This window comes from Tupaia chinensis, unplaced genomic scaffold (assembly GCF_000334495.1).
Source record: "Tupaia chinensis unplaced genomic scaffold, TupChi_1.0 Scaffold144171_1, whole genome shotgun sequence".
Taxonomy (NCBI): Eukaryota; Metazoa; Chordata; class Mammalia; order Scandentia; family Tupaiidae; genus Tupaia; species Tupaia belangeri.
In genome coordinates this window covers 529,400-549,230 of record NW_006204027.1, presented here as the reverse complement: position 1 = coordinate 549,230, position 19,831 = coordinate 529,400, and the positions used below count along the sequence as shown (strand labels likewise).

General features: G+C 41.8%; 1 protein-coding gene across 1 annotated transcript in view; it reads right to left on the bottom strand.

Annotated features, from left to right (window-relative positions):
- The window catches only part of NPEPPS (aminopeptidase puromycin sensitive), a gene marked incomplete at its 3' end in the record, with an annotated part of 97,532 nt that continues 77,701 nt past the window's right edge, over nucleotides 1-19,831 (bottom strand). Inside the window, 8 exon segments of the mRNA XM_006166088.2 lie at nucleotides 1-58; nucleotides 1,125-1,172; nucleotides 1,427-1,582; nucleotides 2,110-2,217; nucleotides 7,119-7,175; nucleotides 7,498-7,640; nucleotides 15,149-15,368; nucleotides 16,695-16,829. Coding sequence (XP_006166150.2) covers nucleotides 1-58; nucleotides 1,125-1,172; nucleotides 1,427-1,582; nucleotides 2,110-2,217; nucleotides 7,119-7,175; nucleotides 7,498-7,640; nucleotides 15,149-15,368; nucleotides 16,695-16,829 — 925 coding nt within the window.

The following is a 19,831-nucleotide window of genomic DNA, read 5'->3' as shown; positions in this document are numbered from 1 at the left end:
CACAGCACTGCTGGATGGTGCGTTCAGCTGAAGGAGCTGGGTGACTCTCGAAGAAAGCCTGGTGCAAAGCAACCCACAAAGTGGAATCGTTACTAGTAGCAGGAAGACGTTAATATCACAGGTTATGAAGAGGTGCCTACTAGTTAAGGATTTATAAGCCTCAGTCATGAGAATTTATCACCGCCACCCTGAGGCTGAAAAAAAAAGCCATGTAACTCCTGCATATAGGAAAATTTTTCTGCAAATAGTGTATGCTTACCATCTAATCACAAGGTAAGAGTAGGGGCTGGCAAGTGGCATGGTGGTTAAGGTCACTGGACTCCACGTGGTCGACTGCGATTTGAGTCCCAGACCTGGTGGGCTTGCTTTCTCACTCTCTCTCTCTGTTTCTCACTCTATCCCACTCTGGTCAAATTAAAATAAATAAATAAAGCTAAATAAAATAATTCTTTTTTAAAAAACGTAATAGTAGACATAGAACCTACTACTGCCTTTCTTTTAGGCTATTATCTAGTGCTTGATGTAGGGTGAAAGTAATATTTTAAAGATACTTAGCAGTTAAATGTAATAGAAGGCTTAAAATGAAGAACTTCCTAATACAGGTAATTTGTCCCCCGAATGTTGGACGCTATCAGGTCAGACTAAACTGACTACCATCCTTTATAAGGGCTACAAGGAGGGTCCTTACATCAGCCAGTCTCACTGCATGTACAACAGACCCATGAAGGTCATTTTTGGAAAGGCAAAATGAACTAATATCAAGAACCTATTCTGTTTCAACTCCACTCTATCACTTGACTAAATAATCTTATCATCACCCCAGTTTATAGATGAGGCGACAGGCGTACAGGCTAGAACCTTGCTCAGAGAACCTGAGGCAGGGCACAGGTTTACACCAGTCAACTGCCTTTAGGCTTCACGTTCTTTCAACCATATTCTGTTGCTTTCAAAGATGCTCCTAACTCTCTAAATTCTTCAGACAGTAAGGATATGAACTAAGCAGTCCTTCTTCAAGCAAGACCAAGGAGACACTATAATGCATTATCCCAACACTCTATGATTACAACGCGGTTAGTCTTCACTTAGCAGGTTGAAAAGTAAAAAGTAAACAGTACTTTCCTTACCTTAACCTCTCCAGCCATTTTATCAACTGCAAACCCCTCAACTGATAGCTGGGGGAAAAAAAGGTTTTGAATAGTAAGTGAAAGAGAGACCAGGAACAATCTTCAAGTTACCCTAAAAACAAATCATCTTGTTCCCTGCCAACTTCAGTTACTATAGAGGGAGTGGGATGGCGGATGGAGAAGCCCTTAAACAAAATCAATGACTATTTGAGGACACTCTCAAGAAGGCTACAATGAGTCACGGATGTCACTCAATAGCACCCATGGTTAGCAAGCTGTTCAAAATAAAAACCTTCACATACCTTTATTAGCCTGGATATTAAGAACCCCCCCTGGTATCGATTGTACAGTTCTTCCCAGTTGTCCTTTATGAACTTCCAAGCAGCTTTCCTCCCATGCTTGCTACCTCCGGCGACTCCGCCAATCACTGAGACGGTGTCCTGTGGGCGTACCTCTTCCTTAAAGAGAAAGAGAATGGGAAGTCTAATGCACCCGAACCATCTTCTGGGATCGGAAGGTGTAACATACTGTTGAGAGACCCAAGTAACCACACTGAAATACTCATTTCTTGTTTTAGAAATGTGTCACTTGAACTTTGCAGCAGCGTTTAACCTAAAGATCAGTAACATTCAGAATGAGGCATGAAGACAAGTACACATAAACAGGCTGCTCAGCAGACACATGCTTGGGATTCTACAGGGTAAAGAAAGGAAGAGACACAGAGCGACAAAGGGCCAAGTCAGCTTCCCAGTTTTCAAGAATCCCTTTCTCAGTTTCCATTCTGTAGTGTTTCTTTCTTCTCCCAACTGTGGTTCTCACCACTAGGGGGAGATCATAGACTCATTAACAAAAGCTTAGGCCAGTTTTCCTGGAAGAGAAAGCCTCACTCTAGGGTTAAAGGCAGATCAGGAGGATACTGACTCAATCACATTTGCCACAGATCAATGGGCTAGCAATTTTCTAAGCAGTTTTCAGTGTAACTTACTGAAAGTGCAAACGTGAGGACTTTTTGAATCAGGTCAGGCAAAAGGGTAGCCCCCAGGACTCTTTCAATTCGGTTTTTCTCTTCCTGCATATCTGCTTGTTTGTGAAGCTATGGAGAAAACATAACATAGGATTAGTTAACTCTTCCCTGGAAGTTCTGCAAATGCTTATATGAGTTTCTCCTCTAATAAGGTAAAACTTTGGTCTACATTCTCATGGGTAAGATTGGCAGGAAACTGAATTAACAAAAGCGAACACTTTTTAAGATGCTTTGGCACGCATGTGTCATTTACAATTACAGGAGTTCACTAGCTCTAAGCGCCACTAGATGAACTGCCTGCCATTAGTTCTGAGTGGTCTGTCATGACTGAATTCTCCACATCACTGATATCAGCTAATGTTCTATGCTATATAAACAAATTAATCATTAGTAATCTTATCCCATTTAAAATAATCAAATTCTAGGGAACCAGCAGTTAGCGTAATGGCTATGTCGCTGGACTCCCACGTAGTCGACCGCGGTTCGCGTCTCGGACCCGGTGGCTTAAATCTCACGCCGGGCATGTGTGCGTGCGTGCCCAAGATCCCGAGAGGAGAATGGAGGAGAAGGGATTGCGGCGTGACCCTCCCCCCTGGGGGGTGATTTCTCGCTTTCTGTCTCTATGTCTCTCTCTGTCTGTCTGGCGAGCGCACGCGCCCTATAGCAAAAACCTCTTCAAAAAAAAAAAAATCAATTTATAGAAAAGACAGAGAAACATTAAAGAATGAAATTACTAGTACTTATATATTGCCAAACCTAGATTGAGATCACATTACATGTTATTTTGTAAACTGCTTTTTTTATACTTTTTTTTTTCATAATCAGATACAAAATATTTTACCTTAGGAAATTAGAACCGGGGGACCAGCAGTTAACGTAATGACTATGTCGATGAACTCCCATGTAGTTGACCATGGTTCAAGTCCCAGACCTGGTGGCTTAAACTCATGCCGGGCGCATGTGCGTGTGTGCCCAGGATCCCGAGAGGAGAATGGAGGAGAAGGGATTGAGGTGTGGCCCTCCCCTGGGGGATGATTTCTCACTTTCTGTCTCTCTGTCTCTGTCTGTCTGGTGAGCACACACGCCCTATAGCGAAAACCTCTCCAAAAAAAAAAAAAGGAAATTAGGACCACAACTGTGAAAGAGATGTCTTGTACAACCCTCTCCAAGACAACTTAATTTATAGACTCTCTTGACCTTTTCTCCCCCTTAGGATTTAACACTGAGTAGTATCTGCAGACTTATCACAGCTCCCAGTTCCCTTCCCTTTCCTTTAGACTCTTGAGTAGCAGTGTCCTTAAAATAAGAAATCAGAGAACCAAGAGGTGGTGTGGTGGTTAAGGCTCTGGACACTCCCACGTGGCTGAGCGGTTTGAATTCTAGACTTGGTGGCTTGCTTTCTTACTTTCCCTCTCTCTGTCTCTTTCTCTGGTCAAATTAAAGTAAATGAATAAATACAATTGAATAATTCTTTAAAAAATAAGAAATTGGGAGACTTGGGTTCTAGTCCCAGTTTTGCCTTTACTTAACTGTGAGATCTTGACTGAGTCTGTAAGTTCTCTGGGTCTCAGTTTCCCATCTGGGAAATAAGCGAGCGGGAGTGATGATTTGTGAGGTCCTTTTCAGCTCCAATATTCAAAGTCTGAATGGGCTTTCAGGAAGCGGTTTCCCCGAGTACCTGTGTACTAGTACACTACATGGCACTCTCACACTGCATTTCAAATACACTATGAATGAATATCATTTTTTATCCTGCTTCATTATTCCTATATTATCAACAGAAAACAATTTCCATCTCTTCAACTAATGGCTTCTTGAAGAACTCAGATTCTGCTTTCATTATAGAGTGCTTTCCACAGTAAGACTAATTATTGTGAGCTCCCTTGTGTTAAATAAATCCTAACTCTTAATATACATACTCATATAAATTTTTTAAATAATTATTTATTTAATTTCATTTATTCATTCATTTGACCAGAGAGACAGAGAGAGAGAAAGTCCCACCAGATCCAGGACTTGAACCATGGTGGGCCGTGTGGGAGTGTCCAGTACCTTAGCCACCACGCCATCTGCTGGTCCCCTTCATGTAAATTCTTAAAAGTGTGCCGTTACATGAAATACTAAGGTATCTGCCATAGATTTTCAGAACCCCTAATTTTTCCATATTTTTATGGACTAAAAAAAATGCAAACCATCCCTTTCTGTATTCATTCACAAGGTACAAGTGCACAGAACATTAAGACCTAGAAGGGACCTTAATCCAAAATACAACTTCTGTTTTTTTATGTTCTTGTTGTTTTTTGTTTTAAAAGGCAGGGTCTGGGGACCAGTAGATAGCATAATAGTTACATCATTGGACTCCCACATGGCTGACCACTGCTGGAGTCCTGGACCTGGAGGCTTGAAACTCACGCAGAGCGTGCACGCGTGCATGCCCCAAATCCCAACAGGAGACTGGAGGAAAGGGACTGTGGTACTGCCATCCCCTTGGGAGGTGATTTCTCTCTTTCTGTCTCTGTCTCTCTGGCAAGCACACACCCCCTATAGCAAAAATCTTTATTAAAAAGAAGACAAGGGAACCAGCAGTTGGCGTAATGGCTATGTCGCTGGACTCCCACGTAGTCGACCGCGGTTCGCGTCCTGGACCCGGTGGCTTAAAACTCACGCCGGGCGCGTGTGCGTGCGTGCCCAAGATCCTGAGAGGAGAATGGAGGAGAAGGGATTGCGGCGTGACCATCCCCCCTGGGGGGTGATTTCTCGCTTTCTGTCTCTATGTCTCTCTCTGTCTGTCTGGCAAGCGCACGTGCCCTACAGTGAAAATCTCTCCAAAAAAAAAAAAGAAGACAAAAACATGGTCTTGCTTTGTCTTGATCCTCTCTCAGCCTTTCGAGCAGCTGAGACCACAAGCACATGCTATGAAGCCTCGTAAAATATAACTTTCATGTTATTAAAAAAGAAACCTAGACCAGCCCATAGCCTGGTGGTTAAGGCAGCTGGATCTCATGTGGCCATGCAGTTTGATCCCTGACCCAGTGGCTTGAAAACCACACTGAGTGTGAGTGTATACATGCCCAAAATCTCAAAAAGGAGGGAGAAGGGAGAAATAGACAACAGGATCACAGTGTGACCATTTCCTATGGAGGGACTTCTAGCTTCCCCTCTCTGTCTCTGGTATGTACATGTGCCCCTGGCAAATTAATAAAAAAAGGAAACCCATGGAGCCAGCCAGGTGGCTTGGTGGTTAAGGCAGCTGGATCCCACATGGCCAAGAGCACAGTTTGAGTCCTAGACACTGCAGCTTGGGAAGTGCACAGGGCACATGTGTGTAAGCACCCAAAATCCCAAGAGGAACATGGAATAAAAGGGACTTTGGCATGGCCATTCCCTTTGGGGGCCGATTTCTTACTTTCCTTCTCTCTCTGCATCTCTCTGGTGAGAACACATGTCCTACAGCAAAAGCTATAGAAAAGAAATGCATATACAACAGGTAAAGCAGTACCTTTTTAGAACACTTTCTTAACTAAAGTTGGTATTTTTAAAAACATCCTAATCATGGAAGTTTATCTCTTGCAAGACGAGAGAGAAGGCATGTTGATGCTGCCGTCCACCCCAGCTCTGGCCAGCCTCGAGTACATGGGCATTCTCTCCCAGAGTCGTCAGGGAGGTCTCCAGACACCAGCCTGAGCCTCCAGTGTGGTCAGCCTCACAAAGCAGCACACTTGTACTTCTGTGCTGCCGTGCAGTCCCCACTGCGTACCATCGACTGAGAATTCCAAACAGATGGCTGCCATCACGGGCATGGACAGTATTATCTGTTTTGTTGAAGGTACAGTTTGATTATATGCCCATCACCCTGGGGAAAGTAGGGACAGGTGAGTCAATTTCCCATCTGTTCAGAAGGGACTCTGACAGTGCAGAGGACCCTTGAAATGCCGGATCATCTATCCCTCTTCTATGCACAGACAGAAACCTTTTACTTAAAATGGGCAGAACCACAAGTAAGCTTACACTGAAGATAACATTTTAAAGAACTTGATTTTTGGGGCTGACAGGTAGCATGGTGGTAGGGGGATGCTGGACTCCCACACAACTGACTGTGGTTCAAACCCCAGACTCAAAAACAAAAACAAACAAAAAAACCACCTCTGACTCAGTGGCTTGAAAATCACCAGGTTAGTGTGTGTGTACCAAAACTCCTGGGAGGAGAAGAGAGAAGGGAATGCAGTGTGGGCATCCCCCCAGTGGGTGATTTCTCTTTTTCCCCTCTCTCCATCTCTCTCTGGCAAGTAAGCACATGCGCTCTCAGCAAAAACCTTTAAAAAAACAACAAAAAACCCCACAATTTGTCAATCAAATCAAGCATTTCAGTGTTAAGATTCAGATGCATAAAGCTGTGAGTAAAAAAAGCAGACAATAAGATGACTGTGGTAGTATACATGTACTGACAATACATGTTTCTCCCAGCGTTTCTTATTATTTGCATGTCTACAATATGTGTGTGTTTGTTTTTTTTTTTTTTAAAGTTTTGCTATCCGGTATGTGCCCTTGCCAGAGAGAGACAGATACGGAGGGAAAGTAAGAAATCAGTCCCTGCGGGGATGACCACACCACAATCCCTTCTCCTCCATTTTCCTCAGGATTCTTGAGATTCTGGGCACATATGTACAAGTGCCAGGCATGATTTTCACACTGCTGGGTCCAGGACTGAAACTGCGCAGTCCGCCATGTGGGATTCAGCTGCCTTAACCACCCAGCCACCTGGCTGGCCCCGTGGGTTTCTTTTCTTTCTTTCTTTTTTTAATTCGCTGGGGGGGCACATATGTCTACCAGAGACAGAGAGGGAAAGCAAGAAGGCACCACGTCACCAGCTGGCCCATGTCCAGGACTTTTCAAAAACCGTTTAAGACTAAACTCTGTGTGTCAAACCAAGTTCAAAAGCAGAAGATGGCAGCCCATTCAGACACGCTTACCTTTAGCATAATGTCTAAGGTAGTGCCATCACCGTGCTTCAAAACAGTCAGATAGACCTACGAGAGAATACAGAAAAAAAGAATTTGATTAACTGTATCTAGTTTCAAATATTCTAATGTTAAGACAAGAAATCAAGTCAAAAACAACTGCAGAAGGCCGTGTGTGGCTGCTCCATACACATCATGGTGAGGAGCTGACAGTCGGCCCCGTGAACACCCACTAGGGCAGGTGGCACATCCTAACGGCACACCAGCTCTCTCCCGGGGACATGCACGGCTGAGCACCTTTTGGCCCCGCAGTGCTGAGAACCTTGAGATCTACACTTCCTGGAATAATGCAGTCACTTAGAAATCAAGGGAAATTATTATGAAAACCTACGGGACTCCTCAGGTCAGCAGAAAGAACCTGTTTTCCTTCCACGTGGTCCTTAAACCGTCGGCGGGCTTCTTCTAAGGTTGCTTTATGTCCTGCTTTTCCTAGTTTGCCCAGAACCAAGCCCCTCAGGAGTGCATCTAGATGACCTGATTGAAAAGTAAAAGAGACATAGGACCATTTACTTAAAAGGCTTATTTTTACAAATCTGCCACCTGGATATCTTAGAATTGTGTAATACCAAGACTATGATCTTGAACAAACACAATTACCTTAATAGTTGACAGAAAAGTTGACTAAAATTTATCAGATAATAAGTGATTTAAAAATTTTTGTTGACTTTATCACAAATGCTAGCTACATTGAGTTTACTAAATGGTCATTCAGTATAATTAATTATACTGCAAAAGATTATGTATGGGGGCTGGCAGGTAGTGTGGTAGTTAAAGGCACGGGAATTCCCATATGGCCAACCGTGTTTTGAGCCCTGGATCTAGAGGCTTGCTTTCTCATTTTCCCCTTCTCTCTCTCTCTGTGACTCTATCTGATCAAATTAAAAAAATAATAACAAGTGGAATTAAATAAATAAATAATTTAAAAATATTATGAAAAAGCCTACATCATTAATTTTTTTAATTAAAAAATATTTAATTTTATTTATTATTAATAGTAGTAGTATTCAATTTGAGCAGAGACAAACAGACAGAGAGAGGGAGAGCGAGAAAGCAAGCCGTCAGGGCCAAGACTTGAACCACAGTTGGCCATGTGGGAGTTCAGCACCTTAACCACTACACCACCTGCCAGCCCCTCATTTAATTTTACTTTAAGCTTATCTATTTATTCCATGAGCAAGAGAGACAGAGAGAAAAAGAGACAGCACCCCGCCAGGGTCTTGACACCATAATCACTCCCAGCATCAGCCAGCCAGCCCCAGATCGTGGCCAGGGGTGTGCCTGGCATACTCAGGGAGGTCTTGGATGCAAACCCAGAACCTTCCCATGTGGGTTAGCCTCACCGGGCATTGTGTTTTACTGCAGCATCAAAATACATCAGTATTTTGCCCTGATCATACAGTTTGACTCAAGATTCAGAGAATGACCACATAAAGAACTAATATGTTCTGTGCACAATAAATTGAAATTTTAGATTTTAAAAATCAAAACTTGAAGAATTAATTCCTTCAGAGATATGTAAATGGCAAAAACAGATAAAAAGATGTTCAGCATCTTTGGTCTTAGGAATATGCGATTTGAGGGAACCAGCAGTTAGTGTAATGGCTATGTCACTGGACTCCCATGTAGTCGACTGTGGTTCGCGTCCTGGACCCGGTGGCTTAAAACTCACGCCGGGCGCGTGTGCGTGCGTGCCCAAGATCCCAAGAGGAGAATGGAGGAGAAGGGACTGCAGTGTGACCATCCCCCCTGGGGGGTGATTTCTCACTTTCTGTCTCTCTGTCTCTCTCTGTCTGGCGAGCGCATGCACCCTATAGCTAAAACCTCTCCACGGTGCAGTAGATGGTATACCCAACTGCAGTACTGGAAACCACATGGCCAGCTGCAGGTCTGGACCCTGTGGCCAGATATGCTGGGTGTATGAACACATGTCCAAGGTCCTGACAAGTTGGAGGGCTGGGGGAAAGGGGTTACTGCATGATGAAGCCTTGTGGAGGGTGTGTGTCTCTCTCTCATGTGCACACACACACACTCACTTACCATGAATTAACATAAACCTAAAAAACATCCCCACCATATTATGATACTTCATAACCACTAGAATGCTCATAAAATGAAACAAAACAAAACAGGGGCTGGCTGATGGCATGGTGGTTAAGGCTGCTGAATCCCACACAGCTAACTGTGGTTAGAGTTCCAGGCCTGGTGACTTGAAAAACACTGGGCATATGTGTGTGCATGCCCAAAATCCCAAGAGGAGAATGGAGGAGAAGGGACTGCAGGGTAGCCATCTCTCAGTGTGTGCTTTCTCACTCTTTTTCTCTCTCTCTGGCAAGCAAGTACATGCACTCTGAAGCAAAATTAAATAAAAAACAAATATTACTAGTTGGAATGTAAATTTCCCACTTAGAAAAATAGTCTGACAGTTCCCTGAAAGATTAAATATAATTGTGACATGACCAGTGTATTTTATTCTGAAGTATACACCCAAGAAAAACATAAGCATATGCCTATACACACACTTGTATACAAATATTTCATAGGAGAAGTTGTAACAGTCAAAAAAAAAAGCGGGACCAATCCAATATCTATCAACTAATGAAGAGATAAAATGTGGTATATCCACACAGTGGAATATTATCTGGCCATAAAAAGAAATAAGAACTAATATATGTGAGAACAGAGATAAACCTTAAAAACATTATGCTGAGGGGTGACAGAAGGTGCCCTGGAGGTTAGGACATTGGATCTCATATGGCTAATTATGAGGTCTGAGTCCTGGATCTGGCAGCGAGAATTATGACAGGCATGATGCATATGTGCCCAAAATCCCAAGAGAAGAATCGAGAAGGGATTGTGGATGGGCTATCCCTGCTGGGGAGTGATTTCTCATGTTCCCTCTCTCTTCATCTCTCTCTGGTGAGCACATATGTCCTATGGAAAATAATTAAAAACAAAAACAAAACAAAAAATATTATGCTTGGATCAGCCTGAAGAGTAGTAGTTAATTAAGGTGGCTGAATCCCACATGGCTGACTTTACTTCGAGTTCCCAATCGGTAGCTTGAAAAACACTTGCTGGCCCCCTAAAATTATATGCATTTTAAATATTGGGGTGAATTTTTATGGTCTATGAATTATATCTTTTAAAAAGTTATTCGTATAGTAAATAAATCTGATGGATCACAATAGTACAGTGGACAAATAAAATGCAGCATATTTAATAATGAAATATTACTTAGCAATAAAAAGTAATCAACAACCTGGATACCCTCTACAACATTATGGTCAGAGAAGTCAGATATAAGAACAGAACATATGCATTTATTTGAAGTAGAAGAGACAAAAATCTAGGGTGAAGGAGTCAGAACTGTGTTTCCCTGCATGAGAGAAGGGGGCAGCTGGGGGTGGTGCTCAAGTGGCAGGAACTGACTGAGAAAGGCCTAAGGCAATTTTGGGGGGTAATGAAAATGCGTGCACTTGTCATAAGTCACTGAACTGTAACACCTAAATTATGTGTCTTGCTGTACTTAAATAATAATTCAATTAAAACATCATCTCTTTTTTTTTTTTTTTTTGGGAGAGATTTTTCACTGTAGGGCGCGTGCGCTCGCCAGACAGAGAGAGACATAGAGACAGAAAGCGAGAAATCACCCCCCAGGGGGGATGGTCACGCCGCAATCCCTTCTCCTCCATTCTCCTCTAGGGATCTTGGGCAAGCACACACACGCGCCCGGCGTGAGTTTTAAGCCACCGGTCCGAGACATGAACCGCGGTCGACTATGTGGGAGTCCAGCGACATAGCCATTACACTAACTGCTGGTTCCCAGTTAAAACATCATCTTAAGGGGACCAGCAGATGGCATAATGGCTATGTTGCTGGACTCCCATATAGTTGGCCATGGTTCAAGTTCTGGACCCAGTGGCTTAAACTCGTGCAGGGCACATGTGCATGTGTAGACAAGATCCCGAGAGGAGAATGGAGGAGAAGGGATTGTGGTGTGGCCATCCCCCCCAGGGGGTGATTTCTTGCTTTCTGTCTCTGTGTCTTTCTGGCGAATGCATGTGCCCTATAGCAAAAACCTCTCCAAAACAAACAAACAAAAATAATAAGCTTAAGGAAATCATAGATTTAACACAAATACAATCATGATAATTGTTATAAGAACTAACCTATAATTCTGGCTCTGGTACTGACCGTGTAATACAATGCCTGATTTATAATTGTTTTGCTATGTTTAATTCTTCCATCACTAAAGGCTTTCCCCAGTATCCTAAAGGTGTATTTAAACTCAAAAGATTTTGCAGATCATCATCCTAAAAGAAAAGTACATCTAATTCCTTGCATGTGTTCATGTACTTACTCCTGTCTCATTACTATGGATCTCCCTTCCTCTCTATAGTCAACACCTTCACTTCTACACTAGATCCCACCTTCTCTTGATTACTCAGCTATTACTCCAGCAGTAACCCCTTCTTCCTCACAATATGATTTTTTCCATTACTGCTGTATTGTTTTTGCTCGTAGGAAAATGTTATAAAATCTCCCAACTTAAAAAAAGGTTCCGGGCCAGCTCCTAGCCTGCTGGCTGGGGTAGCTGGATCCCACATGGCTGACCAGTAGTTAGGGTCCTGGATCTGGTGTGTTTTTGCTCTCACGTGTGTATGTGTGCCCCGAATCCTCAAAGGCAGAAGAAATGGGAGAGAAGGGATTGTTGTGTGACCTTCACCATGGGGGAGGGAGGGCACCTCTCTGTCTCTCTAAGGTGAGAATGTGCATCCTCTGGGAAAAATAAAATAAATTCCTTTCATACTCTACATCTTTCTCAAATCCACTCCCTTTTTTCTGATCTTTTCATCAGAACTCCTTTGAAAAGTTGTCTAAATGTGGGCCAGCCCCACAGCACTATGGTTAAGCACTGTGCACTGGAAACCAGATTACACACAGTCAACCACAACTCAAATGTCAGTTCTAGCAGCTTGAAAACATGTTGGGTATTGTGGGCACCTGTGCTCAAAATTCTGATGGGAAGGAGAAGAGAAGGAACATAATTTCAACTTGATCACTCCCCACTGTGGGGAGATGAATTTTCTCTTTCCTTCTCGCTGAGGCAAGTGAGCCTCTGGCAATAAAAACGTTGTCCACATGTGCTGTCTCCGTTTCCTCTCCTCTCATTCCGGAGAACCCACTACAAAAGCAGAAAACCCACTTTTATTCCCTACCTTTCCACAAAGCTCATTAAATGCAACAATCAATCTCAATTCAACATTCTGCTTGACTTAGAGCAGCATCAGACACAGCTGATCCCTCTCCCTTTGCTAAGTGAAAATACTGTTTATTTACGTCTGGGACACCCCTCTCCCTCCTGGCTCCTCTGCCTCACTGACCAGTCAGTCTCCTTTGAAGATTCTTCCTCTTCTATCTAACTGCTGAACTGTGGACTTCCAAAGGACCCAGTCCAGTCCTCAGACCTCTTTTCTCCACCTATCTTCCCTGTGTGACCTCATCCAGTTTTATGGCTGTAAATACTATTTACACACTAATGACTCCCACGTGTATTCATGTAGTCTGGACCTCTAGCCATGACTCTCTCCACTTAGATGACTAAAAGGACCACGAATTTAACATGCCTAACAACAAACTCCTGATACCCCCCTTTCTTACTTTATGAAAGAAAGATGGCAAGAGGGAGCATGAGCCCACTGGGGTGGGGGAGAGAAAAGGGTATGTCACTGGACAGAGTTTCACCACCTGTGGTCTTCCAGCCTCAACTTCCCAGTTAAGCAGGGCCACAGGAGTGCATCGCCATGCCCAGCCTGTTTTTAGGCTGTGCCGGGGACCAAACCCGGGCTTCCTGTGAGGTCTCAGGCATCAGCTGTGGCATCCTCCTGTTTGTGGCTCTGCAGTTGGGCCTCCTGGTTTCCTTTTGCACCCAGACCTGCTTGGGTGGCATTTTTCTTTACCCCTGTACTTGGCAACATCATTCTTGCAGTTCCACAGGCTAAAATTTCATGACTCCTGTCTTGTTGTCTAACACACAGTCTTCCACCAAACAGTTTGTCTTTCCTTCAAAATACATACAGAATTTACTACCTGAGTGCTAGTTGCAAACAGCACCTCAACTGGATTACTAAAAGAGCCTTCTAAATGGTCTGTTTTCTGTTGTTCCTCCCTTCAGTCCATTCTTCGCACAGCCGAGTAAGTAAAGTCACGTTTCTCTGCCCCCAAACTCTCAAACTAGCATTCCCATCACTAAAGGTAAAACTCAAAAACTTCTTACTACAGCCCATGGGCCTCATCTGCGTCCCCTCTCCCCCTGCCTCATCTACTGTGCCCCGACCTTATCAGCCTCGTTAATTCCTCGAACACCCCAAGCATGCTCCCGCCTCAGGTTTTCTGCACCACTGCTCCATCTCTCTGACAATCTCCCCCATTCTCCTAGTTCCCTCCTTCCTGTCTCTGCTAATGCTCAAATATCACCTTATCAATGACTCTTTTTAAAAGTAGCCTAGTACTCCTTATCTACAAGACTTTATTTTTCTTAATATTTGCTGTCAGGACCCACAGCATGGTGGTTAATGGTACTGGACTCCCACATAGCTGACCGCAGTTCGAGTCCCGGACCTGGCAGCTTACTTTCTCTCTCTTTTTCACTCTGTCCCTCTCTGGTCAAATTAATAAAATAAAAAAAATAAAATAAAAGAATTCTTAAAAAATATATTTATTTACCATTACCTAGACATTGTACCTTTAACTGTTTGCTGTGTCTCCTACTAAGATGTAAGCCTCAAAGGGCTGTTTTGTTTGCTGCTTCATCAACAGCCCCTAAAACAGCATTTGGTATTTACTAGGTGCATAAATATCTGTTGAATCAATGAAGGAAAAACATAGAGCTCTGGGAATTGCTATTATTGTTCTTTTTATTTTTAAAAAGGTTTTTTTTTTCTCCCCCAGAGTATGCATGTGCTCACCAGACAGAGACAGAGAAAAAGAGAGAGGAGAGGGAGAAAGCATACCCCAGTGGTGCATGGCCACCACATAATCCCCTCTCGCCATCCCCTCAGGGTTTTGGGCACGCACATGTGTCTGGCAAGTCCCCTAAGCTGCCAGAGCCAGGGCTTGAACCACTTGGCTAGCCACGTGGGAGCTGACTCTCACAGCCAACAGACCACGGGCTAGTCCTATTGCTCTTATGTAAAAAAGACTCCCAGATTGGGCCAGCAGATGGTGTGGTGATTAAGGTGCTGGACTCTCCTATGGCTGACTATGGTTTGAGTCCTGGACCTGGTGGATTGCTTTCTCACTTTCCTTCTCTCTCTGTCACTTTCTGGTCAAATTAAAAAAAAAAAAAAAAAAAAAAACAAGAAAAATAAAATAAATAATTCTTTAAATAAAAAACAAAACAAACAAAAAAAAACTCCCAGATCAAGACTGATCAGGAGGAAATACCATCTTTAGCAATTAGCAGATGGTAGAAAATAATATTTAAATCCTTCAAATTATCATCCCCAACATTTCAATGATAGCAAAAAAAGGTAAATATATATGAATATAGAAATAATCATGGAGGAAAACACATGTAGAAACAATCTCCTTAATTCAGAAAGCTGGCCTCATGTCTCTCAGCACCTTTACAAGTTGTACGTAAGGTGCTTCATATTATGGTAATAATAAATAAAATAACTCAAAATTCCCTGTCGCTTTTCTTGACTGAGGTCTTTAGAACTCTAAATGATTTTACTTCTACCAGTATGTACAAATCATACATGCCAACAAATACGCATAATCACCACTGTTTTCTATGTTGGTGAACCATGGAACTTCATCAGTAGGAACTTCAACCATTTAAAAGCCTTAATTTCTAGCTAGCTGAATATAAGGTACATCCAGTAGATACAAGATGACACTAATGATATGGTTACCACGGGTGAGTAAAAAAGTGCCAATTACTGACTGATTCTTCTCCCATTCAGTATATTCATTACCTTCTCCAGGTTTGGGGTCCCAGCCCAGTCTCTCCCCTATGGGTGAAAAGACATCTTTCACAAACTCCTGGATTTCCTCATAGAAGTCTGTGTGGGACAAGAGAGTTGAGAGAATCCCCAGGTTACAGCTCAGGTCGCTCCATACAGTATAATTGGGCTCATTCACAAAAGCCTCCATGACTTTTAGAACCTCTACAGTGCTAATGATTCCAGCTCGAGCCTGGGATAGGAAAAAACACAAATTAACCTAGTCTTCAAAAACAAAACAAAACAAAAAGAACCATAAGCATGCAGTTTCAGCATTATCTATTGCTAGTAATTTCTTTGGTTTAAGGAAATAGGACTACAGAAGCTTAGAGGAACACTGTTAGAATTTAAAAAATCCTATTCTGACAATCTTTGGTACATATAAAAGAACTACTGTAAAAAATTTATACCAAAATCCCAATTTGGGAACAACATTAAAAAAACAAACAAACAAACAAAAAACTTAACTTTCTATTCTACCTAAGTTTTTGAGGCTTTGACTTTGTTTTTGTTTTGAAATTTTTCATACTTTCGGTAAAGCTGCGAAAATAATTGGGGCTTTGGATTTTGACAGAGGCTCTTTCAAAGGTGGACCTGCAAACTATGTCAGCTCAAGCCTCTTCTTTACTCCTTTCTAAAAGACTCAGACTGGAAGGTGCTACGAATTCAGAGTCCTTTCAGGACTAACTGACAGAGTGAGGAAAAAGAGCTTCTGTTACAGCAGCCGCCTGCACTCTCCTGGGACAGGTCTCTCTCAGCAACGAGATCAGCAGATGTGAGGTTTTGTCCATCAATGCTAATCTGTGCCTACACAAAGGAGGAATCCAAAAGGAGCAACAGCAGAGGGAAGGGAAAACTTCAAGGCTAATTTAAAGGGATACCAGGAGGAATATGACAATTTTATCATAAAGACATCTAGAAATTACCTAAACTATGTAGGAGTCATCTAGATAAAAATACTAATTGCTGCTTTAAATCCTTTCTGGAACAAAGCTAAATATAAATACAACTTGAAAGCTAATGGGGTATAATTTGAGTCATTTCAAAATGGTAAAAATTTCTAACTTTCCCAGCTGAGCACAACCATAATTTTAGAAAAACATAAAATTCTTCCCAAATTAATTATTAAGAAATATATATTGGGTTACTTGAAAAGTCATGATGCATTTTTGCATAGAAAAACAGAAAAAAATACATCATGACTTTTCTGACAACCTAATATACCAGCAGGGAAATTTCTTCAAGGCTGATATGTATTTCTATTAAAAAGAATGGAATTTTTGCCTTAGAAAGAATAGGTTAACTAAAGATAGTTAAAAAAAAAAAAAGTGATTTAGGAGTAGTGAAATGGGATTCACTTCTGGTAAACTGTATTAATAATTAGTTATTTGTTCTAGTCCCAAAGGTGTTTAACTTTCAGAAAGAACCGTATTATTCTAATTATGTTTTAGACTCTTCAGGAAAAGTAACATCTTTTAATCAACAAAATGCATTATATTACTTAAATGAGGATGCTCACCAAGGAGAAGAGATCATTCTGCAAACCAAGTCGATCCACAGGGGGTAAAGAAAGGTCACGAATGCCTGGTAATAAACTTTCCAGCATGGCAGAGCTGTACTGGGTCCGATAAAACCCAACTGTTCCCAGGTTTAACTGAAAAGATATCCAACAGGTACTAATTATTAAAGAGTTCCTTAAAAAAAAATTTTTTTTTTTTTTTGGCTAAAAGACACATGCACTTGCCAGAAACAGACAGAGAAAGAGAGAGAGGAGAAGGTATTCCTCACTGGGAGTGGTCGTGCTGCAATGCCTTCTCCTCCATATTTCTCTCCTTGTGGGATCCTGAGCACACATGTACATGAGCCTGGTGTGCTTCTCAAGCAGCCAGGTCCATGCTTGAACCACATGACTGGTCATGTGTGATCTGGCTGCCTTAACCACTAGGCCAGGGAGTCAGTCCCCATTTATTTTCTTAAAATGAAACTTTTGTATGTGTGAAAGGGCTCTGGTTTTAGATATACGTGAATGAAAAACAAAGATCATGTGTGCTAAAAGTAGAATTAAAAACAAAATAACACATAAAGATAGAAATCAGTTGTCATAAATAAAGGCAAAAGAAATACAGAAGTTTAAGATAGCTAAGGCCAAAGTAAAGGGCAGTAGAAAAACATGGGGAGGGGTAGAGAAAATAATATAGATACATTTCTTTTTCTTTCTTTTTTAGAAAAGTTTTTGCCATAGGGTGTGTGCACTCACTGGAGAGAGACAGAGAAAGGGAAAGTGAGAAATTACTTCCTGAGGGGCTGGCCATACTGCAATCTCTTCTCCTCCATTCTCCTCTCAGAATTCTGGGCACACACACACATGCACATGTACGCAGCGTGATTTTCAAGCTGCCGAGTCCAGGACTTGAACCCTGGTCAGCCACGTGCCTTAACCACCACATAATCTGCTGGACCTGGTAAATTTCTATTTCTAATCTCAATAGATAGTTTTAGGTTTACAGGGACTATTTACTATATACCAAAACACTGGAATGACGAAATCTCTGGAAAAGACTAAACCTTTACAAACATTTATCTAGTGAGCCCAGAGCCTCAACAGAAAAAACATTACAGATTCTAAATTATTTTTTTGAGAGGTTTTTGCTATAGGGCACGTGCGCTCACCAGAAAGAAAGAGAGGGACAGAGAGATAGAAAGTGAGAAATCAGTCCCTGGAGGGATAGCCACGCTGCAATCCCTTCTCCTCCATTCTCCTCTTGGGATCTTGGGCACACATGTACACACATTCAGCATGAGTTTAAGCTACCGGGTCCAGGACTCGAACCACAGTCGACTACATGGGAGTCCAGTGACATAGCCATTACGCTAACTGCTGGTCCACAGATTCTAAATTTTAAATTACATGGAACTAAAAGGCAATTACAGGGGACCAGCAGGTGGTGTGGTAGTTAAGGTGCTAGACACTCCCACATGGCCGACCAGGGTTCAAGTCCTGAATCTGGTGGCTTACTTTCTCACTTCCTCTCTCTCTCACTGTCACCCTCTGCCTCTCTCTGGTCAAACTAAAAAATAAATGAATAAATAAAATAAATAATTATTTTTAAAAAAAGGCAATTACATATGTTTTTTTTTGGAGTGAGGTAAGCACTGATTGCAATTATGTTCCATAGGTTTTTTAACAACAGCAAAAATATTTTTGAAATTATTTAGATACAAAATATTTTAATGGTAAAATAAGAAGATATAAATATTTTTTATATATTAAAATACAAAATTTATAAATATAAATATTTAACAACTCCACAATTCTAAGCAGTTTTACTGATTATCTTTACTGTAGAAATAACACCTTTATTTGCCTAACCAGTGTACATACAACTTTTATCTTATTTAAAAGAAAATCTTCATATTGCTACATAATCTTCCAGATTATAATTTCAAATGGCTATACAATATTATACTGAACATATCTTAAAAATTAAAGCAAAAATGGCTCTTTTTTGAAAAGCACAAAAACCTGAGGCAGTATGTTAATTCCTATTAGGAACACACAATTGTGAGAAGAGTTTGTGTTAGTTTCTTTTATTATGAAAGTACAGGGTACAGAATAATGAAAAATATACTTGTTGACTGGTATTTCTGTCAAGTGATTTTAAAACACTAGTTAGAAGTATTTTAAATTTCAGTGACACAAACTGAGTATTATATACATCTGATCTCACTTGATTATAGTTGTACACTTACGATGACAACACTTTGAAGTTAACTTGTTATTATGGTGACAGGGCAGTCTGAAATGGTAAGACTATAAATGTTTTGGTTAATGTGACTTCATTTTATTTATTTTAGAGAGGTTTTTTTTTTTTTTTGAGAGGTTTTTCCTATAGGGCGTGTGTGCTCGCCAGACAGAGAGAGACGGAGAGACAGAAAGCGAGAAATCACCCCCCAGGGGGGATGCCACGCCACAATCCCTTCTCCTCCATTTTTCTCTCGGGATCTTGGGCATGCACACAACACGTGCCCGGCGTGAGTTTTAAGCCACCGGGTCTGGGACGTGAACCGTGGTCGACTACATGGGAGTCCAGCGCACATAGCCATTACGCTAACTGCTGGTCCCAGAGAGGTTTTTTCTATATGGTGTATGCACATGCTGGAGAGACAGAAAGCAAGAAATTAACTCCCAGGAGAGATGATCATGCTGCAATTTTTTCTCCTCTACTCTCTTCTTGGGATTTTGGGCATGCACGCACATGTACCTGGCCTGAGTTTTAAGTCGCAGGTCTGGACTTGAACCATGGTTGACTGTGTGGGAGTCCAGTGACATAATCATTATGCTATCTGCTGGTCCCTAATGTGACTTTATTAACTAATTTTTCCCTCTTTTTAAGTCCTAGTCTTTTTTATCACTCTCTTATCTAACATAAGGGCAAACATAGTCTGGATAATACTGGGTTAAGTCATAATGTATTTTTTTCTATGCAAAAATGTGTCATGATGGGACTAGCAGTTAGTGTAATGGCTATGTCGCTGGACTCCCGTGTAGTCGACCGCGGTTCATGTCCCGGACCCGGTGGCTTAAAACTCACGCCGGGCGCATGTGCGTGTGTGCCCAAGATCCCGAGAGGAGAATGGAGGAGAAGGGATTGCGGC